Source organism: Drosophila busckii, chromosome X, assembly GCF_011750605.1.
Source record: "Drosophila busckii strain San Diego stock center, stock number 13000-0081.31 chromosome X, ASM1175060v1, whole genome shotgun sequence".
Taxonomy (NCBI): Eukaryota; Metazoa; Arthropoda; class Insecta; order Diptera; family Drosophilidae; genus Drosophila; species Drosophila busckii.
In genome coordinates, this window is record NC_046608.1 from 16,505,330 (window position 1) to 16,525,823 (window position 20,494).

A 20,494-nucleotide genomic window follows, 5' to 3' on the forward strand; every position below is an offset into this window, starting at 1 on the left:
TAAGCTTAATTATACAACAAATTGGCTAAATGTAAATTATTTACTTTATTAACTTAATGAATTTCAAACTGTTTAAATTGTACGCTGTGTTCCTTTAAATTTATGTTTTTTTTTTCTTAAATATTAACTGTGAGTTCTTAATGGCAAAAACGAAATCTATATACAAAGATCAAATATATATATATATTATATATATATTATATATATACACACATGAATATATGTATATATAATATATATTCTGATCCAATGTGCTTGATTAGTTGATGTACAATGTTAACTTACTAATTGTCTTAAAGTGTTTTATGGGATTGCTGAACTAAACAAATAGAAATAGTCATGTGCACCTTTTTGTGTGGTTTTAAAAAATATATTAATATGTTTATTATTATTTGCTTCGCACAAGCAACAACATTTAGAACAATTATTCACAATATCAAAGTCTTGTATAAATCATTTTCATTGAATTTTTCTGCAAATCACAACAGTATCAAGCAAGAAACGAAATAATCGCAAACACAAGTCAAGATTATCAAATAAATTATATAAGAAGAAAGTACCAAGTAACAGAATGATTCTAATTTTTCTCAAATATACATACTTTATAATTTCTATATATAATATATACTATATCTATATAGTATATTAATAATACATAATTGTTACAACTTCTGTGTTTGCAAACAGATATCTCTCTAAGGATTATTATGTTTCATGCATTACACATAAAAGTGGATATAGCAAAAAAAGTTTATTTGATGTAATTGATGTAAACACTACACATGCATTCCTTACTAAGCAGAGAGTTTCTTATGTCCGCACACATGAACACACACACCACACACACACGACACACACACCACACAACACACACATACACGATACAAACAATTATTAATGAAACACTTGATCATACATAGACGCTTTAAACAGAAATACAGTAACCGCGCAACAAGGCAACATACAAAAAGCTAAGCGAAGTTCAAGTTGGCTGTGCAAGTACCTAACAAATAATTTAAAAAAATATATACATATGTATATATATATATAAAAACTGAAGAATGAAACTTATATATGCATAGCTACATATTTATGCATGTGTAAACGATAAAAAAAATAAAAACAAATAAATATAAATTTGAAGAAAATACAAAAGAATGGTAATTAAATTTAATTAACGCCAACGTTTGCAATAAAGCGCATTTTTTAGCTCAACTTTATCAAGTGATTTTTAATTGTCGGGTGTTGAAAAAAATAATAATAATACTTTGTTTAAAATAGCAAAGCAAAATTCCATTTTCAATTTGAAAATTGTGTCAAAATTAATAGCTAAACATTTTTGTATGCCGAATTTAATTCGAGCTAGTTCAGGTACGCTAGCTTTCCTTAAATAGTGTATTGTCAAGTTGGGAACTACAAATTTTATTTCCACACGCCTATTTTGAATTTCGAAACTCATCAAAATTATTAACTAAACATTTATTTATAGCAAATGCATAAGTTTTCTAATAAAGTGTATGTTCTATTTGGGTAAACTTAAACTGGTTTATTGCACTAAAATTTTTATTTCCACACGCCTATTTTTCATTTGAAAACCAAACTAATTAAAGCTGCACTTATTTTCTGATAAAGTGTATTTTCAAGTTGAGTAAACTCATAAAAAATACATTGAATAATATACACATTGTAGATGTACATTTAATAGCAAGACAAGCTGCTTTAATGTTTATGCATATACTTTTTTATAAACAAAGTGTATAGCGTAGTCGAGTGCACTGCCAAACCGCTAGAAAATAAAATTATAGTCGAAAAAGTTTGAGAGATGGAATTTAATACAAGTTTTTGTCGAATACAATAAAACTTATGCTGTGTGTGTCTTGAAGCTCAACATGTTGTGTGTGTGTGTGTGGATGTTGCTGTGTGTGTGTGTGTGTAACGTTACTGAGCAGCAGCAGATTTTGTTGTTTGTTTGTTTGTCAGTCAGTTGTTGTTAATGTTTACTTCCATTTGTTAGAGTGATAGCACCATTTGGATGATAGGCCCGTTATTGGTTGCATTTCCAAATGGATGATGCGACGCAATTGGGCCTGGCGACGCTCCTCATCGAAGGTATCCGGCAGCGGATCATAGACCAGCGCCTGCTCAAACATGGTGAAGGCAATGGCAAGGACCACAGCCCAGATGCTCATGCCGATAACGAGCTTCCAATCGGGCGTTAAGTGTTGAAACTCCGAATACGTCTGGCAGAAGCTGTGACGATAGAGCGCCTTCTTCTCCTGCAGCGATAGAGTCTTCCAGTCGCTCAGCTCCTTTTCGCGCAGTGCACAAATCTCGGGCGTCACTTCGCGATAGCGTATGGCCGGAAATGGAAAAGCGGCGCAGTCAACGTAAATGGGACTGCCGTTGATGCCGTAGCCGACAATTTCACGGTCACCAATCATGCAGCGCGTGGGATCGTGATGCATGCAACGCTGACTCAACGACCACAATGTTGAGGCACGTAAAGTGGCATGCATCCGGCCCATGCAACGCAGCGACAGCGACATCATGGCTAACACAATAAGTGGGAGCGGGAATCAGATTAAGCGCGCACCAGGTAAGTGCTCAATACTCACTTTTACTTTTACTTTCACTTTTACTTTGAACTTTTTTCTGGGGTTTGTGTGTGGAAATTTTTGCTTGATTTTTGTTCGCTTCAAATTTGTTGCTTGTGCCTTGGAAAAAATCTTACTGACTATGTCTACGTCTGGCAATTGACAGCTGGGCCAGCGTCGACTTCTATTTAATCAAACTCAATTCACCTAATCCCAAAGTCAAGTGCACGCACAAAAAAAAAAAAAAAAATTACAGACGCAAAAAAAATGAGGCAAATCAAATGAAATGTCTTCAGCCAAGCTAATCCTTTACTTCTACCCAAGACAAAAAAGAAATAGTTACGAGAACAAAAAAAAAAATAAAGGGCCAAGTAAAATAAAAAGCAGCAGCAGCAGCCAGGACATGTGAGGGACAGCTGTAGTCCTCTCGTCCTTGCTGCCGCTCCACCTTAACAGTTGTCAAACTTGCGTCAATTTCTGACGTAGGTCAATTTAATTTGAAGAGATTCTAAAGCAGAAATGTCCAACCCCCACACTCTCACTACCTCTCTCTCCGTCTACATTTCCCTCTCTCTCTCTCTCACATACATATGTTTTTCCCCCGCTTGTAAGCATACGTATTTTGTCTGGCCCTTTTGTCCTTTTGTTTGCTACTCTAACAATTGTCTGGGTTATGCTTATTTCTGCATTCAGCTTAAGACAACAAGTTATACGATATTCGCATGCGCAGTTACGATATTCGATACTTACGTCATAAAATTGTTTTTTTTTTTAATTGCGCAGCTAAAATGTTAACGATATTAAATACGATATTCATATATTTGAGCTTGCGTCGTACGATGTTCAATAAAATAATTAGCTCTTGCGTTAAGCAATACGATAAACTATTTTACGATATATTCAGACTACCCTTGCTATTGACTATGTTCAGATAAAAGGCTTCATAATTTTCTCACTTACAATAATTCACTTTTACGATATTCTTAGCAATATATTCAGACTACCAATGCCATTGACTATGTTCAGACAAAAGGCTTCATAATTTTCTCACTTAGGATATACAATACGATAAACTGTTTTGCATTAATCCGACTAGTTATCAATATATGCAAATAATGCGTTGTAAAACTCTTATATCGCCTTACTATATTCAAGCTTACGATATTCAATCTTACAATATTATCACAGCTCGTTTCTGAAGCAAAAGAGCAAACAAATTGCTTCATATGCCCAAGCTCTGCCATTATTTTTCACACTCTACTCAAACCAAGGGTTTTTCTATTGGGGTTCTTTTCTTTTTCTTATTTTTTTTTTTTTTTTGTTGTTGGTTGGGTTCGGGGGAATTGTGCGCCTGTCAGCAGATTCATTATTCTATTTTTGATGCCACCATATAAATAACACTTTAGCTGACGTCTTGTTTTGCGCTCCAGCTTATTGAATTGTGCATGGGAAGTCCAACTGATTTGCTTACAAATTAATTTAATTAAAGCGCACAAAATTCCCTTTTTTATTTTATGGGCTTGTGCTCAAGTAGAGAGAAAGAAAGCTGGCAAATAGGCTAATGGAATACCAAATCAAATTTAAGTGGCAATTGGGTTAAGAAAAGGAAATGTTCAGCAAATGTCCGCAAAAATTAGCTGAAAATAGAGTTAGAGTATTAGTATAAGTTATGAGTTATTGTATGAAGCTCGTGCAGCTTGGCAAATGTAAAGGGAGTGCAGGTTTTGCGTTAGTCTAGAGCCAGTTATCGATTATGATCAAGAGTTGGCTACGAGTGTAGATGTTGTGTATATATATTGTTTGTGAGGGGTGGTCTAAGTGACATTATTACAAAATTAAATAGATAGAGGAAGCCCTGTCTTAAATGTACAGTATTTTTAATAATAAAAATATTTACAGACATAACAAAGTGAATAAAAATAAAATATGTTATTATATAAATTCATTTAAAATAAATGCTAAGCATAAGAAAATTTAAACAAAAAGCTTATTAATTAACTTTAATATGTTCTTAATTTAGTAGACAAGAGTTTTTCAATTTTCAAATATGATTGCTTAAGCAATTGTTCTAGAGGCTTTCTGGCTTACTTTAAATATTTGAATCTATTCTTAATTATAGATTATAAAGTTAATTGATTTGTGATTTTGTGTGATCTAAAAGATCACATAATAATGCCATATATTAAATATTTATATGAATAAAATATAATGTATATAATGAAAAAATGTTTAAGATAAATAATAATAGTGTTAAATAGAAATGTGGCTCGATATTTAGAATGTTTTAAGCAAACATTTTTACTAAATGAGAAGATGTGCTCGTGCTGTGTTGTTAACTTGTCTCGAGCGGTTTGTTGCTATTTATTTGATAATGTCTAATTTCTAGTGTGTTATGACTTCTTCGCTGTACTGACATATCTGCGTGTTTAGTGTGCACTTTCTTGATGTTGTTAGTCTCGCAGATAGTTGTTTAGTTTTTGCGTGAGCATTTATTATACTGAAATTGGCTTAAATGGATTACAGGGTGAGTGCACTCGCAAGCTTGAAAAAAAGCCACCACACAACGGCAAATTGCACACGTAAATATTTAAAGAGCGTCAGCCAGCTTGACAAAGTCTTGGTGTCAATTCATTCCTTATGCTGCTGCTGCTGCGGCGCTGCTTGCTTGCAGCTTGGCAATTGTGCCTCCCCGTAGTGCCTGACCTCAATATTATTGAACAGACGGGAATGAACTTTTACAGAGGCGACAGCCTTATGAATGGGTCTCTATGAGAGGCCAGCATGTCTGCACACTTTCAGGGCGTTTATTGCAGTGCTTAGCCCCCCCCCCCTGCCGGTTCCGTTGCAGCTTTAAACTAATCACACACACGCACACTAACACTCGCTGCCCCTTTTTGGTGCAGTTCAGTGCTTTGCTGTCATATGCAATGCACCATCATTCACAGACAAAGCTTCATGGCTGCCACCAAGCAAATCACTTGCATTTCCTTTAGCCCCGAAACGGCAAAAAGAAAAAAAAACTGAATCTAGAACGAAAACGTTGCTGCTGGCTTTCAAATTGAGAGCGGGCGTTGCGCTGCGTTGCGGTGCTGTGCGGGGGGGAGTGTAGTGGAGTAGATTGCATACGAGATGGCTTGTTAGTGTATATAAATCTTTGGACTAGCCAAATCGCTTAGCTTCGACAAATTCCTTTGGCTGCGCACTTTTTTTTTAGCACACACACTGAGTTATGGAGTCGCTTTGTTATTTTTATTAGAAATATAGTAATATATATAACTTAAACAGTTTGGCTAACATTTTTAATTGTTTGCTCTTGAGTGTTTCATTGAATTTTCATTACTCAGCAGCTGTTAAAATCTTTTATTGCTGTGCTTTACACTATTTATATATTTTAATTTCAATCAATAGCCTTTAATATTGTTAAACATAACAAAAATTGCCAGATGAGAGCTTGCAGAAAATTTTATAATAATTACCAAAATTATATTGCAGCTGAGACTGCAGAGAATTTTAAAATAATTATTTTATTTTTATTAATGTGTATTGCAAATAGAAAAAAAAAATAAATATCGTATGAGAATATACATACATATGTTTGCTTAATATGTTATAAATAAATAGTTATAAAGATATTATATAACGAGCTAAATTTTTGTAAATACATAAAAAAAACTGCTGTAATATTTTTTTATGCAGTTTAACACAAAATTTACTAAACTTATTGTCAGCCCTGTAGCTTAACTATGCGAACTAAATACAATATTATACAAGCAATGCAAATTTTATTACAAAATTGTAAAAGAAAATCGCTTTTAATTTATTTTTTTTAAAGTAACTAAGCGCCTTTATTTTGTTTATTATATTATTTTATATATTTTTAAACTATTTTAAGCTTTCTTGCTTAATCTTTCATTAAAATATATATGTGTCTAAGCAATTTTATTAAATATAAATTGTTTCGCTCTAGCGCAGCGCATTCAAAAGTCGACCAGAGCTGCTTTCAAACATTTTTCGCAGTGCATTAGTTGCTGCAATTTTTGGTTGCCGTCAGGCGAAAAAAAAAGGAAAAAGTCAAAATAAGCGCTAGCATATAAAGCACTTGCAGCGCTGTCTTTGACTATGGCATTAAAAATATAAGAGTGTGCGAGAGAGGGTGGGTGGGTTGTGGGTCGTTGTGGGTGGCGCCCAAGTGCCCATAAAGTGACAAATCCATCAACGGCTCGGAAATGAAATGATGCGAAGCGTGAGCAATTTGTCTCGCATGAAACGAAACGGAATGATATACGCCCAAGTTGCGTTTTGCGTGAATTGAATTGCCAGGGAGCAGTCGCACACATCCACCCACTTACCACCCACTTTCACTGGATTTTAGAGCTTCCTTTTTTTTTTTTATGTGTGTTGTTGTGTGGCTTCGGCAGCGTTGCGTAGCAGCCAGCTTTTGCTAAGTCAACTAATAAATACGCGCGCACACACACACACATGCATTGGTGTGTGAAGTTCATAAATATATTTTTGCATAGTTCAAAATTTATATAACTTTATGCGCTTGCCATCAAATTTATTTATTATTATTATTTTGTGTGGCATGCATTTTATATATTCATATGCATATGCATATATATAAATAAATATTTAGTAGTATATTGTGGCGCGCGCGTTTTATTTTATTTTTTGCTTTTGTTGTGCATTAAATTGAGCGCAAAGTTTCATGCCTAACGGCCGCATTATTTGCCAATTCCATACAGTTACATAAATTTAACATAGTTCACACACACACAGCGTAAAGTACAAACTGCAATTGGGCAGAATTTTGAGCTATATGTGTGTGTGTGTGTGTGTGTGAAGGCCATAAGCCGTTTATACCCTTGATTTATTACGGCCCAACAAATCAACAAAAAGCAAGTGAAAAGCAACTATCAAACACACACACACACACACACACACACACGTACACGATATATATACTTACATATATATTTTTGCACATGCAAATGTTTGCCTTGCTTGCCTGGCAGGCATTTAACAATTTCATTTAAATATTACACATATTTGTGTTTTGATCATTTTTGTCAAATGTTTATTTTTGAATCATAAACTGTAGCATACATTTGTGGGCCATTTATTTTTCTTTTATGCTGCTACGCTTATGTTAGCAACTGTAACTAATCTGCCCAAAAAATTGTAATGACTGTAACTACTAAGAGTTGACTTTATTATTTTTCTGTCTACCTTTAGCTTGTTGAAATTCGTTGCATAACTTTCTTTTTAAATTGAGCTTGGGCAAATTTTGATTATCATTTGTGCAATTTTTTAATACTAACTTTGCTTGAGTTAACAAACAGACTTTGTTAATGGCTAGGCTATTTAAATTTACTTTTTATTTTATTGAGTATTCCTGATTTTATATTTATATGATATATGTTAAGTTAATTGTTTGTTTTGTTTATTAGTTTTAGTCAATTGTTTATTTAATTTAGTCCATTCTCAGTTGTACTATAGCATTAATTATAAGTTGCAATTAAAATAAATAAATAAATTAAAATTTATTTAGTATTTTTATTTTATGCTATTTGTATTATTTAAAAAAAAAACAACAAATTTTACATTTATTTTAATAATTTAAATACTACAAAAATCATAATTTTTTATATAATTATACAACACTAGTATTATGTATTATTGTTATAATTATTTACATTAAAGTTAAGCTTAAATGGCTAAAGCCTTCAGCTCATACATTTTTTAAATGTAAATTTACTTTTTCATTTCATTTATATAATTCAACTAATTTGATTTAATTAATTGAATTATTTACTAAATTGAATATCAGTTGACTGCTGACATGACCACAAATAATTAAACAAGTTTTTGTTTGTGCAATGCCATAAATTTCTGTGGTATTTATAAACTGCTGCTTTACTAATTTTCTTTATTTAGTAGTCCATTCTAGTTTGTTATGAATCTATTGCCAAAGTTCAATTGACGTTGAGCAGCAGCAATTGAAATTCGAATATACGAAAGCAAGAAATACACGGCAGTTAACTTAATGTGATGCTGCCAAAGAGAGAGAGAGAGAGAGAGATTTGTGGCTCACACACACACACACACGCACACATATGTAGCGAGTGAGGTTTGGCGAGTGTTTTGGGCACTGCTATGAGCACCGCAAGCCTCTGTGTCTGTCGCTCTGGCTCGATGACATGGGCCAAATGGAACTTTCGTGTATATATTATTACTTATACTTGTGCCCTGTGCGTTTTATACCAAATTTTTCACTTTTTTGCTCTTTCATTTGCTGCAAATAAACCAAAGCGCATAGCAATGCCAGTTGTATGGCTAAGTCGTTTAAGCAATGCTCTATATTTTTATTATAAATTAATTATGCGTGCGAAGAAACTTGCTTTATTTTTAAACCATGTGCGCTGTCTAACAATTGACAATGCACACTGTACTTAGCAGCCACAAACCTTACAGTGTTGAACATGAAATCGTGTACGCATAAAAATCTGCCATTTACATTGGTAAAGGCGTGAAGATTCTTTTTGGGCGACGCCTTCAAGCATCGCACACACACACACACACACACACACCCACTTGCTTAAAGCAACACCGCTCCACCCCCTTGGTTAGAGCAAGGCTTTCTCCTCTGCACTGAAACCTCAGCACATTACAATACGCACTCACATCAGAGACACTCACACCCATTTTTTGTATTTTGTATTTCGAGTGCGTGCTGCTCTTACATTGTCTGTAACTGTGTGTAACTGTCTGTGAGTATCATTCTATGCATGTGTGTGTGTGTGTGTGTGTGTGTGCTGTCAAGTTTTCAGTTGTTAAACTAGTTTGCTTTACGTCTCTTTATGCTACATACTCAGATTGAAGCACTATTTTGTATGTTAAAGCTTAACAGCGCACTGTTAAACGCTTGTTAACATTTTGCTATTGGTAATAAGCGCAATGTTGTACAACTAGCTTAAGCATTTTATTGTTAATACATTGTTACTGCATATTATGCATTTGGGCTTTATTTAAATAACAGCTTAACAGCAAACTGTTAACGTTTTTAACATCAAATAATATTCTTTCAACCTTAACAGCAATCTGTTAGCTTTTTCTAACCAAACCAGTATTGCTGTTTAGCTGCTTGAAATATTTTGCTGCTAATTTTAAACTTAACACAGGCTTGACAGCAAGCTGTTTACATATGTAAATATCTCAAAAATTGTTGTATAGCTCTCATGAGCATTTCAATTTTAACTTCTTGTTCTTAAACTTTTTGTTCTGAAGCGTTATTCAAATAACATACTTAGCCTAACATAAAATTGTTAACATTACGCGCTTTTTTTTAGTATTAGCTCACTGTTAATGAATTTTGTATAGTCTGGCTTTATGCAAATAACAGCTTTTGAACTTAATAGCATACCCTTAACATAATTGCGACTAATTTAAACATTTACAGCAATCTGTTAAACTGCTATTAGTGTTAGCTTCACGCTCTAGCGCTTCAGCTTAGCAGCATGATGTTAAATTGTTCTATTTTTTTTTTACATACGCGAGCTTATATTGCTTACATTTGTGCATATAATTCTTTGCAGTGTATTTTCGCTTAGTTTGTGATCTATTGTCTTAATGCCAAAGTATAGTAGCTTAAAATTGTTTCAGTAAACTGAGCTCGCAACCTGCTCAAATGACTTTGGCATGCAATACAGTTAACGTGATTAATTAGCGTTAAAATCGCACGCAAACGGATTGAGGATTTTAATGAACAAAGTGTGCCATTAAATTCGCCGAACACGCCGCCAATTTCTGGCTGACTACGTTGTCTTTTGTTTAGCACCAGGCTCAATATACAATATAAATTGAAGGCAAAAAATTGTGTTCGCTTTTTTTTTTTTTTTTTAATGCGCTTTAAGCACTTTAAATAAAGCCGCTTGGCATTTAATTGAAATGCCATTGCGTATACGCAGCGTTGGTCAAAGCTGATTTAACTACAGGCAGACAATTCATTGTATGGCTTGTGCTACAAAAGCAAAAAAAATACACGCTTAATTACAGTTAACGGCAAAGTTGTAAACGAAAAAAAAACTGTTGTAGTTATCAATAGAGCTCATAATAAAATTAATAGCTGCTACGCTCGCGCCAAAGTTTCTGTCTCCATGTGTCCATGGACCCATAAAGTTGGTAATTGATAAGCTTAACTAGATTATTTTTGCGCAGTTTTGCTTCTCATTGACTAGTAAGGAAATATAGTTAGTACTAGTTGCTTGTGCTTAACGAGCTATTTGTTTATGCTTTAGTAAATATCAAGTTATATTTTGGTGGCTAACGAAACAGCAATGAAAATTGAAACTCTTTGAAAAAGTCAATTTATAAACTCGAGCTAGCAGTTGAAATAAATCGTTACGAATAATTTCAAATCTGTATACAAGGCTAAGGCAACATTGTCAAAAAGCGTTTTCCAACACTGTTCAAAGAAAATAAGCTAGATGTATATAAATAGACACCCTAATGCTTTTACTGAAAAAGCTACAATGCATTTTTAGGAACTCAAAAAGTTTTCCTTATCATGAAACCAGTGCTGCCCTAAAAATAAATAGAATAAATATACAGAGAGCTAGAAAAAAACTGCATAGATTTTATAAGTGAGTAAATAAAAATAATGAAATTAACTAAATTGTTGAACATTGCTGAAATTACTTACTTAAATTAATAAACATTATTAGCTAGCAACTTCAATTCTTAAACAATACTGCGTTGCATTAATAAATATAAAAAATATTCCACACTACTTAACGTTGGTGAAAACACTGCACGCGTTTCACCAATAAAATCATCAACATTTGTAATAAAGCGAGTGTTAACTATCACAGAATTCAGCTTGAGATTTCTTTATGTTAATTGACTGAACATTTTGCTAACAAAATACGAAACTGAAAACTTTTGTGTAGTACTTTTATTCATATATGCCAAACTGAAAGTGTTTTTTGAAAAGTGCGGCTGCTACACCTAACCGAGCATATCTGAAATCTGAGCAATTAGCGTGGCTATTAAATGATATATTATGCATAATCACAGTACTTCACGTTAATTGCAGCCCTGACACACCTGCCCACGCCCTTTTGGAACTTTTGGAATTTAGGATTAACAAAGGTTCACGCCCGCGGGGGGTGGGGGGCCTAGATAGGGAGCTTAGGGGTGTGCTCGCGCACTCTCATAATCATAATTATAATAATTATAAAAAGAGAGCAACAACAACAACAACAACAGCAGCAGCAATTAAAAGCAAAAGCAAAAGCATGAAAAAAATTATTAAAAAAGCACAAAACAGAAAAAATTGTAATTGAAATTTTAATAGAACTTAAGCTGCAAAAAAGTAAAGAGCATGCCGCCACTATAACCACGCCCACTGCCTTCGCCTCCGCCCTAGCTTAAAGCCTCACAGCTGCCATTTGTTTGCCTTTGCCTTTTTTTTTTGTTTTAGACGGTGCGAAGCTGAATTTTTGACAAGTTAATTAGCTTGTTTGTTTGTTGTTGTTACTCGCTCTCTCTCTCTCTCTCTCTGTCCTGCCTCTCACTCTCACTTTGTTATTGCTGTTGTTGCTCGCGGGGTCCATCCCGATGTCGCACATTTTAATTTGCTTTTGATAAAGCTCTTGTAATTGCGAACAGAGACACCCAAGCCAACAACATCAAGTTCTTTTTTTTATGTCCCCGGCTCTGTTCAAATGCCCAGCGGCCAGCACCTGGCACTTGGCAGTTGGCCACATGTTTTGGCCCCAAAGACACAGCGTGCGGCCCAAAATCTGTGCACCCAACTCTACAAATGCAACAACAAATATACCTGTGTGTGTGTGTGTGTGTTTGTGTGGGTGGGAGTGGGCGATAGGTGCTCTTTATGCATTTAATATAAATTTATTTAATTATTTCTTTGAATTTTATTCTTTTGAATTGATTTTACTTTAATTAAAGTTACAAGAAATATATTTTAAATGTATTTATCATTAAACATTCTTAAAAATAATCAGCTTAATAATAAATTTTAACAACATTAATGGTTTGTCAAAAAAAAAATAATATTTTAAAATTTCGTCTGCAAAAATTTAAAACAGTTTTAATTAAATTTTTTTTTGTAAAATATTTGAAAACTTCGTCTGCAATTAAAATGTTTTTAATTTGTGTGTATTTAAGTTTCCTTTTAATTAAAATGTTTTTCAATTTTTGTGTATCTCTTTTAGTTTACTGTGACTAAAAGTCTATTTATATTAAAAATGATTATGAGCTTATTTATTTCATTTTTAATCCCCTGGATTATATTTTTATCTGCTTTGCGTTTTTAGCATTTTAATTTCCTCTTCGGGGCTTGGACGTTTTTAGTGTTTGGCAAATGCTTTAATTGTTTTACACATTAAAAAAATAATAAAGAATTGCATAGCTCATTCTTATAATTAAATATAATTGCTGTGTTGCTCAGGGCGTTTCTTATTATTATTGTCATTATAATTGTTGTTGTTGTTGTTGCTCTGGTGGGACTGTGACTAAAATTAATGATAGCTTTTTGGTTTTGGAAACTTGATTTGACAAGCGTCAGGCGCAAGGCACAAACCGCGATAATGATAATGATAATGATGATGAGGTATTCGTGGGTGAGGAGGGGGCGGGGCATACACAGGACAAAAACGTTGATTAAGGCGACAGTTTACTTATTGTCTGCCAGGCGCGCGTGTTTCAGTGGCAAGTGAATTTGATAGAATGCCGTTTAATGAAATGTCCTGGGCCAAGTGCTTTTTAATCAAATTATTAAGCAAATGAAGCAACTTGTCTTGTTGATCCAAACCAAATGCTTTTTAATGAAATTATTAAATAAATTAAGTAACTTGTCCAAAGTGACAGCAACCAAAAAAAAAAAAAAAACAGTAATTGAATTCGCTCTATTAAATAGTTAAACTAATGGTGAACACAACAATCTTTGCAATTAATTATTAAGCTGAGAATATTTAAATCAAATAACTAACACATAAAATAGAATGTATAATAATATAAAAAAATATCCCTTTATAAGAACGATTTTTTAAATAAAATTAAAGAATTATTTTTCTGTAAGCCTATTATTCGTTTTGCTTAGGACAATACCTTATTCAAGTTTAACAGTAGTTGAACTTAATTCATTATTCTGCTGCCCAGTTGCATCCGTTCCCCTTTTTCCTCACTTAAATAACACTGATTATCGACGAATCTGTTCAAATGAAATGAAATATTAATGCCCATAGTAGTAGCTGCTAATGTGTTGCTTATCTAAAGCATCACAGTCAAGCCAAAAAAGTAGCAACATATACATACATACATACATACATACATACATATGCATGCATGCATGTGTGTATATTCCGTTAGGTAATTACAAATCCCATTAACAAAATTAAAGTCGCAGCTTTGTTTTTCTATTATTATTAGCTTAGTCGCATGTTCAATTTCATTTAATTACAATTTATAGTTAATGCTTAAAAGTTTTAGTTTAGCTAGCTTAAAGCCTTGCATTTAATTCCAAAATTTAAGCCCATTGCACTTCTATTTGTATTTGCAAAGCCAAAAGCAAAACAACAGACACACTGTACCAAACAAAATTTAGAGTTGACTAATAAGTAAACGCATGAGGAATTCAAGTTCAAGTTCAAGTTTAAGCAAGGCTCCGTTAGTTTTCGAGAACGAAAGCAAAACCAATTGAGCGAGAGAGCGCAGACTGCGCGTCACGAGAGCTCTGCTTAGATCGCTGCTTTAGCGCAAGTTCAAGTTCAAGTAAGGCTCTGTTAGTTTTTGGGAACAAAAGCAAAAGCAATTGAGCGAGAGAGCGCAGACTGGGCGTCGCGAGAGCTCTGCTCAGATCGCTGCTTGAGCGCAGTCGGTCACTGTACCAAATGAATTTTACCAGATGGCATTAAGTAAATGTTTAGCTCAAGTTCAAGCAAAAGGAGCGCAAGCAATTGAGTGAGAGAGCGCAGATTTATCGACGACGTATCGCTCTCAGTTCAGATCGCTGCTTGAGCGCATCAGTTGGCAGGCAGCAAAATGAGAAGGTAGCGGTCTGCGCTCTTAGGTTACTTAGCTTCTTCTTCCTTTTTGCTGCTTTCTCGCTCTTGCTCTTTTCGTTTTGTATACGGCGTGAGCGAGAGCGAATGAAGCTAAGTACCCAAACACTCAAAAAGAAGAGTGCAGTCCGCTACCTTGTATTATTGTATCATGTCCCCACCTACATATGCGCTCTCTTCCTTGTGTGCGATCTGTCTTCAGCATTTTGAATGTCGCTCTCATGCTGTCTATCCCGCTCGCACTAGGTAAGTCATGCGTATATTACTCTTTTCTTTGCTTATCTGATAATACAGTTATGATTATTGCGCATTTTGTCATGCGCCAATGTGTGTGTACCCAGTTTGTGCTTGTATTTTTTTCCTTTTGCTATTTCTTTAGAATGTTTTGATGCATAAAATGTCTTTGATCAGCGTTTAAATATTTTCGTTTATTATGCAAAGCCAAAGCTCGGCTCTGCTATTGCAACTATTAAAGTTATTCTCGCCTTACGTTCTTTAGCAGCAAAGCCTTTAATAGAAATTCTTGTAAACTGTACTGTTGTAATCAAAACAATTTAATGTAAAACAAAATCTGACATGGAATTCATTAGATGCTTGTTACTTCTATTTCACATGTCAATATACATACATACATATTACATGTCCAGCCAAGACATGTGTGTGTGTGTGTGTGTGTGTGTGCATACATTTACATTTGCAGCAGCAGCAGCAGCAGCGCTGTTGACTATGCGACACTCACTCAGACAGCTGCTGGCATTTTGGCTGCGCTTGGTTACGTCTGCAGCAGAAGCAGCAGGTAGCAAGTGGTGCATTGGTAGGGGGTCGGTAGTTAGTTATGTGACAGACTCTAGCATGGCTGCTGTCAAGTGCAGGCGCCGGCAGCGATTCTCTAGCTTGAGCTTACAAAAATGTTGTTCATGTCGCTGACACTGACGTTGATGCAACTTGCCACATGCTGTGTGGCCTGGCATGCGTGTATGCATGTGTTAGTGAGTTTTCTTTCAAGTTGCTGCTTTGGCTTTGGCGAAATGTCTTCAGTACGCGAGAGCGGGCCGCGAGTTCGCGTTCGTCGCGTTTGGCACTTTGTGCTACGTGTGTCTATTTGAAATGCAAACTGTAAGTTGCAACACTTGAAGTTGCCACACACACACACACACGCGCGCCAAGCAGACTGACAACTGCCTGCGCCAACTACAAGCTAAATCCCATGCACATTTATTTGCTTTTTATTTTTATTTTCTATTTTCTTCTATGTGTGTGTGTGTGTGTGTTTTTTTTTGGCGACGTCATTCTTTTAAGTTGACTGCAAATTGAATTGAAATTATTTGGCAGCAGTTGTAAAAAGCTGCAGCGCTGCAGCATTTTATGCAAATCAACAGACAGATTTTCATGCCCCTTTTACTTGCCACACACACAGACACGTTAGCTGCATCAATTTACCGACTTGCTGCATGCCACATTCGTTTGTATTGCATTGAGACTTTCAATTTAGAGCCTGCAAGGCAAATAAATTTCGCATTTATAAATTAAAGCGAACCTGAACTTGAGCGCAGCTAATTACATTCTATTGACCCCAGAGCTTATTACCCTTTGACCCTTTGACAAAAGTCACAATTGAAAACACAGCTGTTGTATTTGTAATTATGCGTAAATAATAAATGTTGCTTTATTCAATTTCATTCCATTAAAATGTTACCACATAATAACATGTATATGTAAAGCTGTGTGTGTGTGTATTTGTTTGTGTGTGTGTGTATTGGTGTTATTAGCTGATTTGCACATAATTACACATTTAATTTCCTTTCAAGTTGATATACTTTTTATTTAGTTAGCGTTGTACAATACATCAAATAAATGAAAACAACTTAAGACAATACATTGCTAGCGAACGCCGTTTTTATCGATACTATCGATAGGTGCACTTATGAAAGTGTAACTTAGTAGCTTGAATATTTTAAATTATGTAGACATTCACTTTTAAATAATTTACTTGCTTAAAATTTAATTCAAAGCAAATTACCTATCGATAGTAACGATAACTTCACAGCAAATTAATTTCAAATCATTTTCTAAACATTTTTTTTTTTTCAACTATTTTTTTATTGACTTTATATTTCTCGCTTTATATATCGTTTGATATGTTATTTAGCTGTTTACTAACACAGATAGCGGATATCGATATTCTTTGTTTTGCCCTTTAAATAAATTTATTTGCCTGTTGTTGTCTTTTGTTCAATTAGAAAGCAAAGCAAATACTTTGTGGGTCTTAATTTCATTTCGATTAAATGGATTCCAAGTGTTTATCACTATGCTACAGTTTATTATATTGTTAAATAAAAATACAATACAAATTGTATCTATATGTGTGTTTATTGTTATTGTTGCCTATTGCCTTGATATGTGTGTGTGTGTGTGTGTGTGATTTTTTGCTTCCTGAACTGAATTCGGTTGCGCTAAAAGTTTTTGTTTTAATTAATTAAACTTTCATAATGCATTTGGGGTTTTGTGGGCAACACTACAATGCCAGCCAAACATTTGTATACAAGCCAATATATTATTTAATAGCATTGCTTGCATAATTTGCATTTTGTTTTTCTGCTGTTCTTGTTGCTGTTACTATTGTTGTTCAATTGTATTTATTTTTGTTGTTTGCTGTCTCTTTTGTAATGTATAAATATTTGTTTTTGTTAATTTTGAAACCTACTTGATTTGTTGGAATGCAATTTGATTGGCCTTGACTTGAACTAGAGCACACTAGAGTGTGTGGGCATGTGGGCGTGAACGTTGTGGGCGTTTGAATTAAAACCAAAAACTGTTGCATATTTGCCGGCGTTTGCAACACTAAAATTTCTACTGCAAATTCTCTTACAGCTAATCTGTATGTGTGTGTGTGTGTGTGTGTTTGTCTGTATGCTACTACTTTTTTTTTTTTTTTTACTTTTTTTAATGCTTGGGTTTTGTGTTCTTTGCTATCATACACCAAAAAAATTCTATAGCTTACATTTAGTTTTTTTTTACTTTTACTTAATTTGCTGCTCTCGTTTCTTTCAACAATTTCTTGCACGACGCTTCACCAAAAAAAAATTATTTGGGATATTACGTTTTCTTTGAAATTAACGCTAGTTGTTTTTTTTTTTTTTTTTATCATGTTTAGCTTCGCAGTTTAGCGAGTGAAATTAAATCTAAGTACATAACACAATAAATAGCACGAAAAAATTCGTCGTTGCAAATTTTTGTGTTTGCGTTAATTTTTTTTGTGTGTTTTTCTTTTGTTGTATGAAGCAGCTTCTAAAATTTATGTCTAGGGTTAAGTTTTCTTTGAAGATTAGCAATGGGCGCGCAACGAAATGGAAACGTAAGTGTTTCATTTTGAAGCGTTTCAGTCACAAAATCAAATACAGGCCGTGCCGATTCCAATTCGTTTCACTTCGTTGCGTGCATTGTTAATTAATGTTGTTGTTGTTGTTGTTGCTGTTTCTTTGCTGCTGCTGCGACGGCTTAAGGCATTGGATAGTGGTTCTGCTCAAAGTCTTTGTGCCGCGCCGCCAGCAACTTGTGCGAGGCGCCACTATCCAGACGCCGATCCGTAATGGCAACAAACGGCAAACGTTGCTTGCGATTGGCAGCAGCTGAGGCGCCACCAGCAGCGTTGGCAGCGGAGCCAGCAGCGGGCGCAGCATCCACAACACGATGATAGACAAACGAGTTCATCGGCGATGCAGCTGCCACAGGCGACAAAGTGTTGCTGCTGCTGCTGCTGCTGCTGTTGGGCCAGTTGTTCTGGCTCTGGCCACGGCCGGCGACATTGGCAACAAACTGGGCGCTGCGACTGCGCGGTGTGCCCAGCAAGTTGCTGCCGATGGCTGAATAAAGCGGCAGCTTGAACAAAGCCGGCTTGGGCGTAGTGCTAACAGAAATGGGCGTGGCCGCAGCTTTGGTGGTTGGCCAAAAGTCCGACGAGTGGGGGTCATCATCATTATCATCTGGCAACTCATTGGCAACAGCAGCAGGCGCTATGGTTGTTGTGGTGCTGCTGCTGCTGCTGCTGCGCTGTTGGGCAAACAAATCTTCGTAGTGATGCTGCTGATAGCGTCGACGCTTCTGCTTGAGATAGTCATCGTCCAGGCGTATGGTGGCAACAGCGGCATGCGGTCCCGTCTGCAGTTGCGAGCTGCTCCACACCGAGTTGGGCGGCGGTGTGGGCGGCGGCAAAGTGCCCTCGAGCAGATTCAACAGCTGCTTGTTGCGTCGATTGTATTTCTTGATGTACGGCGGAAGATTTGCCTCGGCGCCATGTTCCTGCTGCGCCTCCTCCAGCTCGGCGGCGCTTTCGTAGTCCTCATCGTAGTCCACATAGAGTTCGGGATGCGCCTCACGGTAATGCTCATCATAGACCTGGAACTGCACGCGCGCTAGATGCGGCCACTTGGCATAGTAACGCTCCAGCTGCTCCAGTTCGGTGATCTGATGTCCAAGCTGCGGCTTTGGCGGCGGCAGCGGCGGCAACGGCGTCGTTGTTGCTGCGTTTGGTTTACGTTGATACGGATTGGGCGCCTGATGATGATGCTTATGATGATGATGATGCTGCTGCTGCTTCTCAGCATGATGATGATGATGATGATGATGATGCTGGTGTTGATGATGTGCTGCATGCTGCTGTGGCTCGTTGCTCTTAATGCCGTTTCTCAACACTGGACTCACACGGCGATACCAATTGACATTGTCATGAGCTATCAAACGTTCCATTTCCGTTTGTGTTGCCGGCTGCTCCTCCTCATGCTGCTGCTGCTGCTGTTGCTGCTGCTTCAGCTGATCAGCATGATCATAGTAATTGACCTGTCCCTCATAGAATGGCTTTACTGTAGCGCGTTGCGGTCGCACGCCCAGCGCAAAAATTGGCGGCGTTGCTTGCTTGGCGCGCTTTAAATTATGCTTGCCACTGATGCTCGACTTGTGCTTCAAATAGTCCTTGTAGCGCTTCTTGTGGCTCTTGTGTCCTGTGTGATGATTGCTGCGACGCTGAGCCTTGAAGCGTTCGAAAGCGCTGTCGCCGTCGTCGTCGTAGTCGTTGCTACCAGCAGCTGCAATAGATAAAAAAAAATACAAATAGAAATTGAGTTGATTTTTTATTTTGTTTTTCTCTCTTTTTTTTTTTTTTTTGGAGGCCGAAACATTGTAAGTCCCGGCACGATGCGCTCGCTTGGAAGTAATAGATTTCTATTAGGCACAAGCACAACAAATCGCCATATTTGTGCTTGCTTGTTCTGCTGCTTCTTCTTCTTCTTCTACTTCATTTTGCTCGTGCTCTTATTGTTGCTGCTGCTTGTGACCCGCTCTAAGACCACAAAATCCGTTGCCCATAAGGCCACAATTCATTTCATTTGATTGTGCATAAAAGTGCGGCGGCCACAACCAACAACAACAACAACAACCAAACTCAGTCAAGAAGCAAACACACACAAGCAAACAAACAAACAGAGGGCAGTTTGTTTAGTTTAGCTAAAAATTTAAAAAAATTTTTTTTTTATTTTTTTTATTTAATTAATAAGGTATACGGGGAAGTCGGTGAACCCCTTTATGGCCTTGGTATCTGATCTTTCAGCCCAGATGGGCGTGCCGGCTAGTTTATCAAAAATATATTGCTAGCATGCACTTTAAGCTATGAAATATGTTTAAATTAATTATTTGATTTATTGTTTAAAAGTCGCATTTCATTTTTATTTATATAATTCTTTATTTTTATATATTTTCAGCTGCTTGCGATGTTTTTGAAACTTTTTCGCGTAGTTTTAGTAATTCAAAAATTTACTATAATTT

General features: G+C 35.8%; 2 protein-coding genes across 2 annotated transcripts in view; both read right to left on the reverse strand.

The window, feature by feature from the left end:
- Positions 1-1,814: 1,814 nt before the first annotated feature.
- On the reverse strand, positions 1,815-2,738 carry LOC117134929. The gene is made up of 2 exons (XM_033294455.1): positions 2,616-2,738; positions 1,815-2,551 (listed from the first exon to the last, which is right to left on the reverse strand). Exon 2 carries the CDS (start codon positions 2,547-2,549, stop codon positions 1,998-2,000), a length of 552 nt encoding a protein of 183 aa, XP_033150346.1. The 5' UTR covers positions 2,550-2,551; positions 2,616-2,738; the 3' UTR covers positions 1,815-1,997.
- A 14,566-nt stretch (positions 2,739-17,304) lies between these two features.
- LOC108606676 (myb-like protein AA) overlaps positions 17,305-20,494 on the reverse strand; it is a 44,771-nt gene continuing 41,581 nt past the window's right edge. The window contains exon 4 of the mRNA XM_017997023.1: positions 17,305-19,758. Coding sequence (XP_017852512.1) covers positions 18,176-19,758 — 1,583 coding nt within the window. The 3' untranslated portion in view covers positions 17,305-18,175. The remainder of the gene's footprint in view (positions 19,759-20,494) is intronic.

Bases quoted from the DNA above. Each gene is read 5' to 3' on its own strand.
- LOC117134929 (XM_033294455.1), bottom strand. From the start codon at position 2,549: ATGATGTCGCTGTCGCTGCGTTGCATGGGCCGGATGCATGCCACTTTA.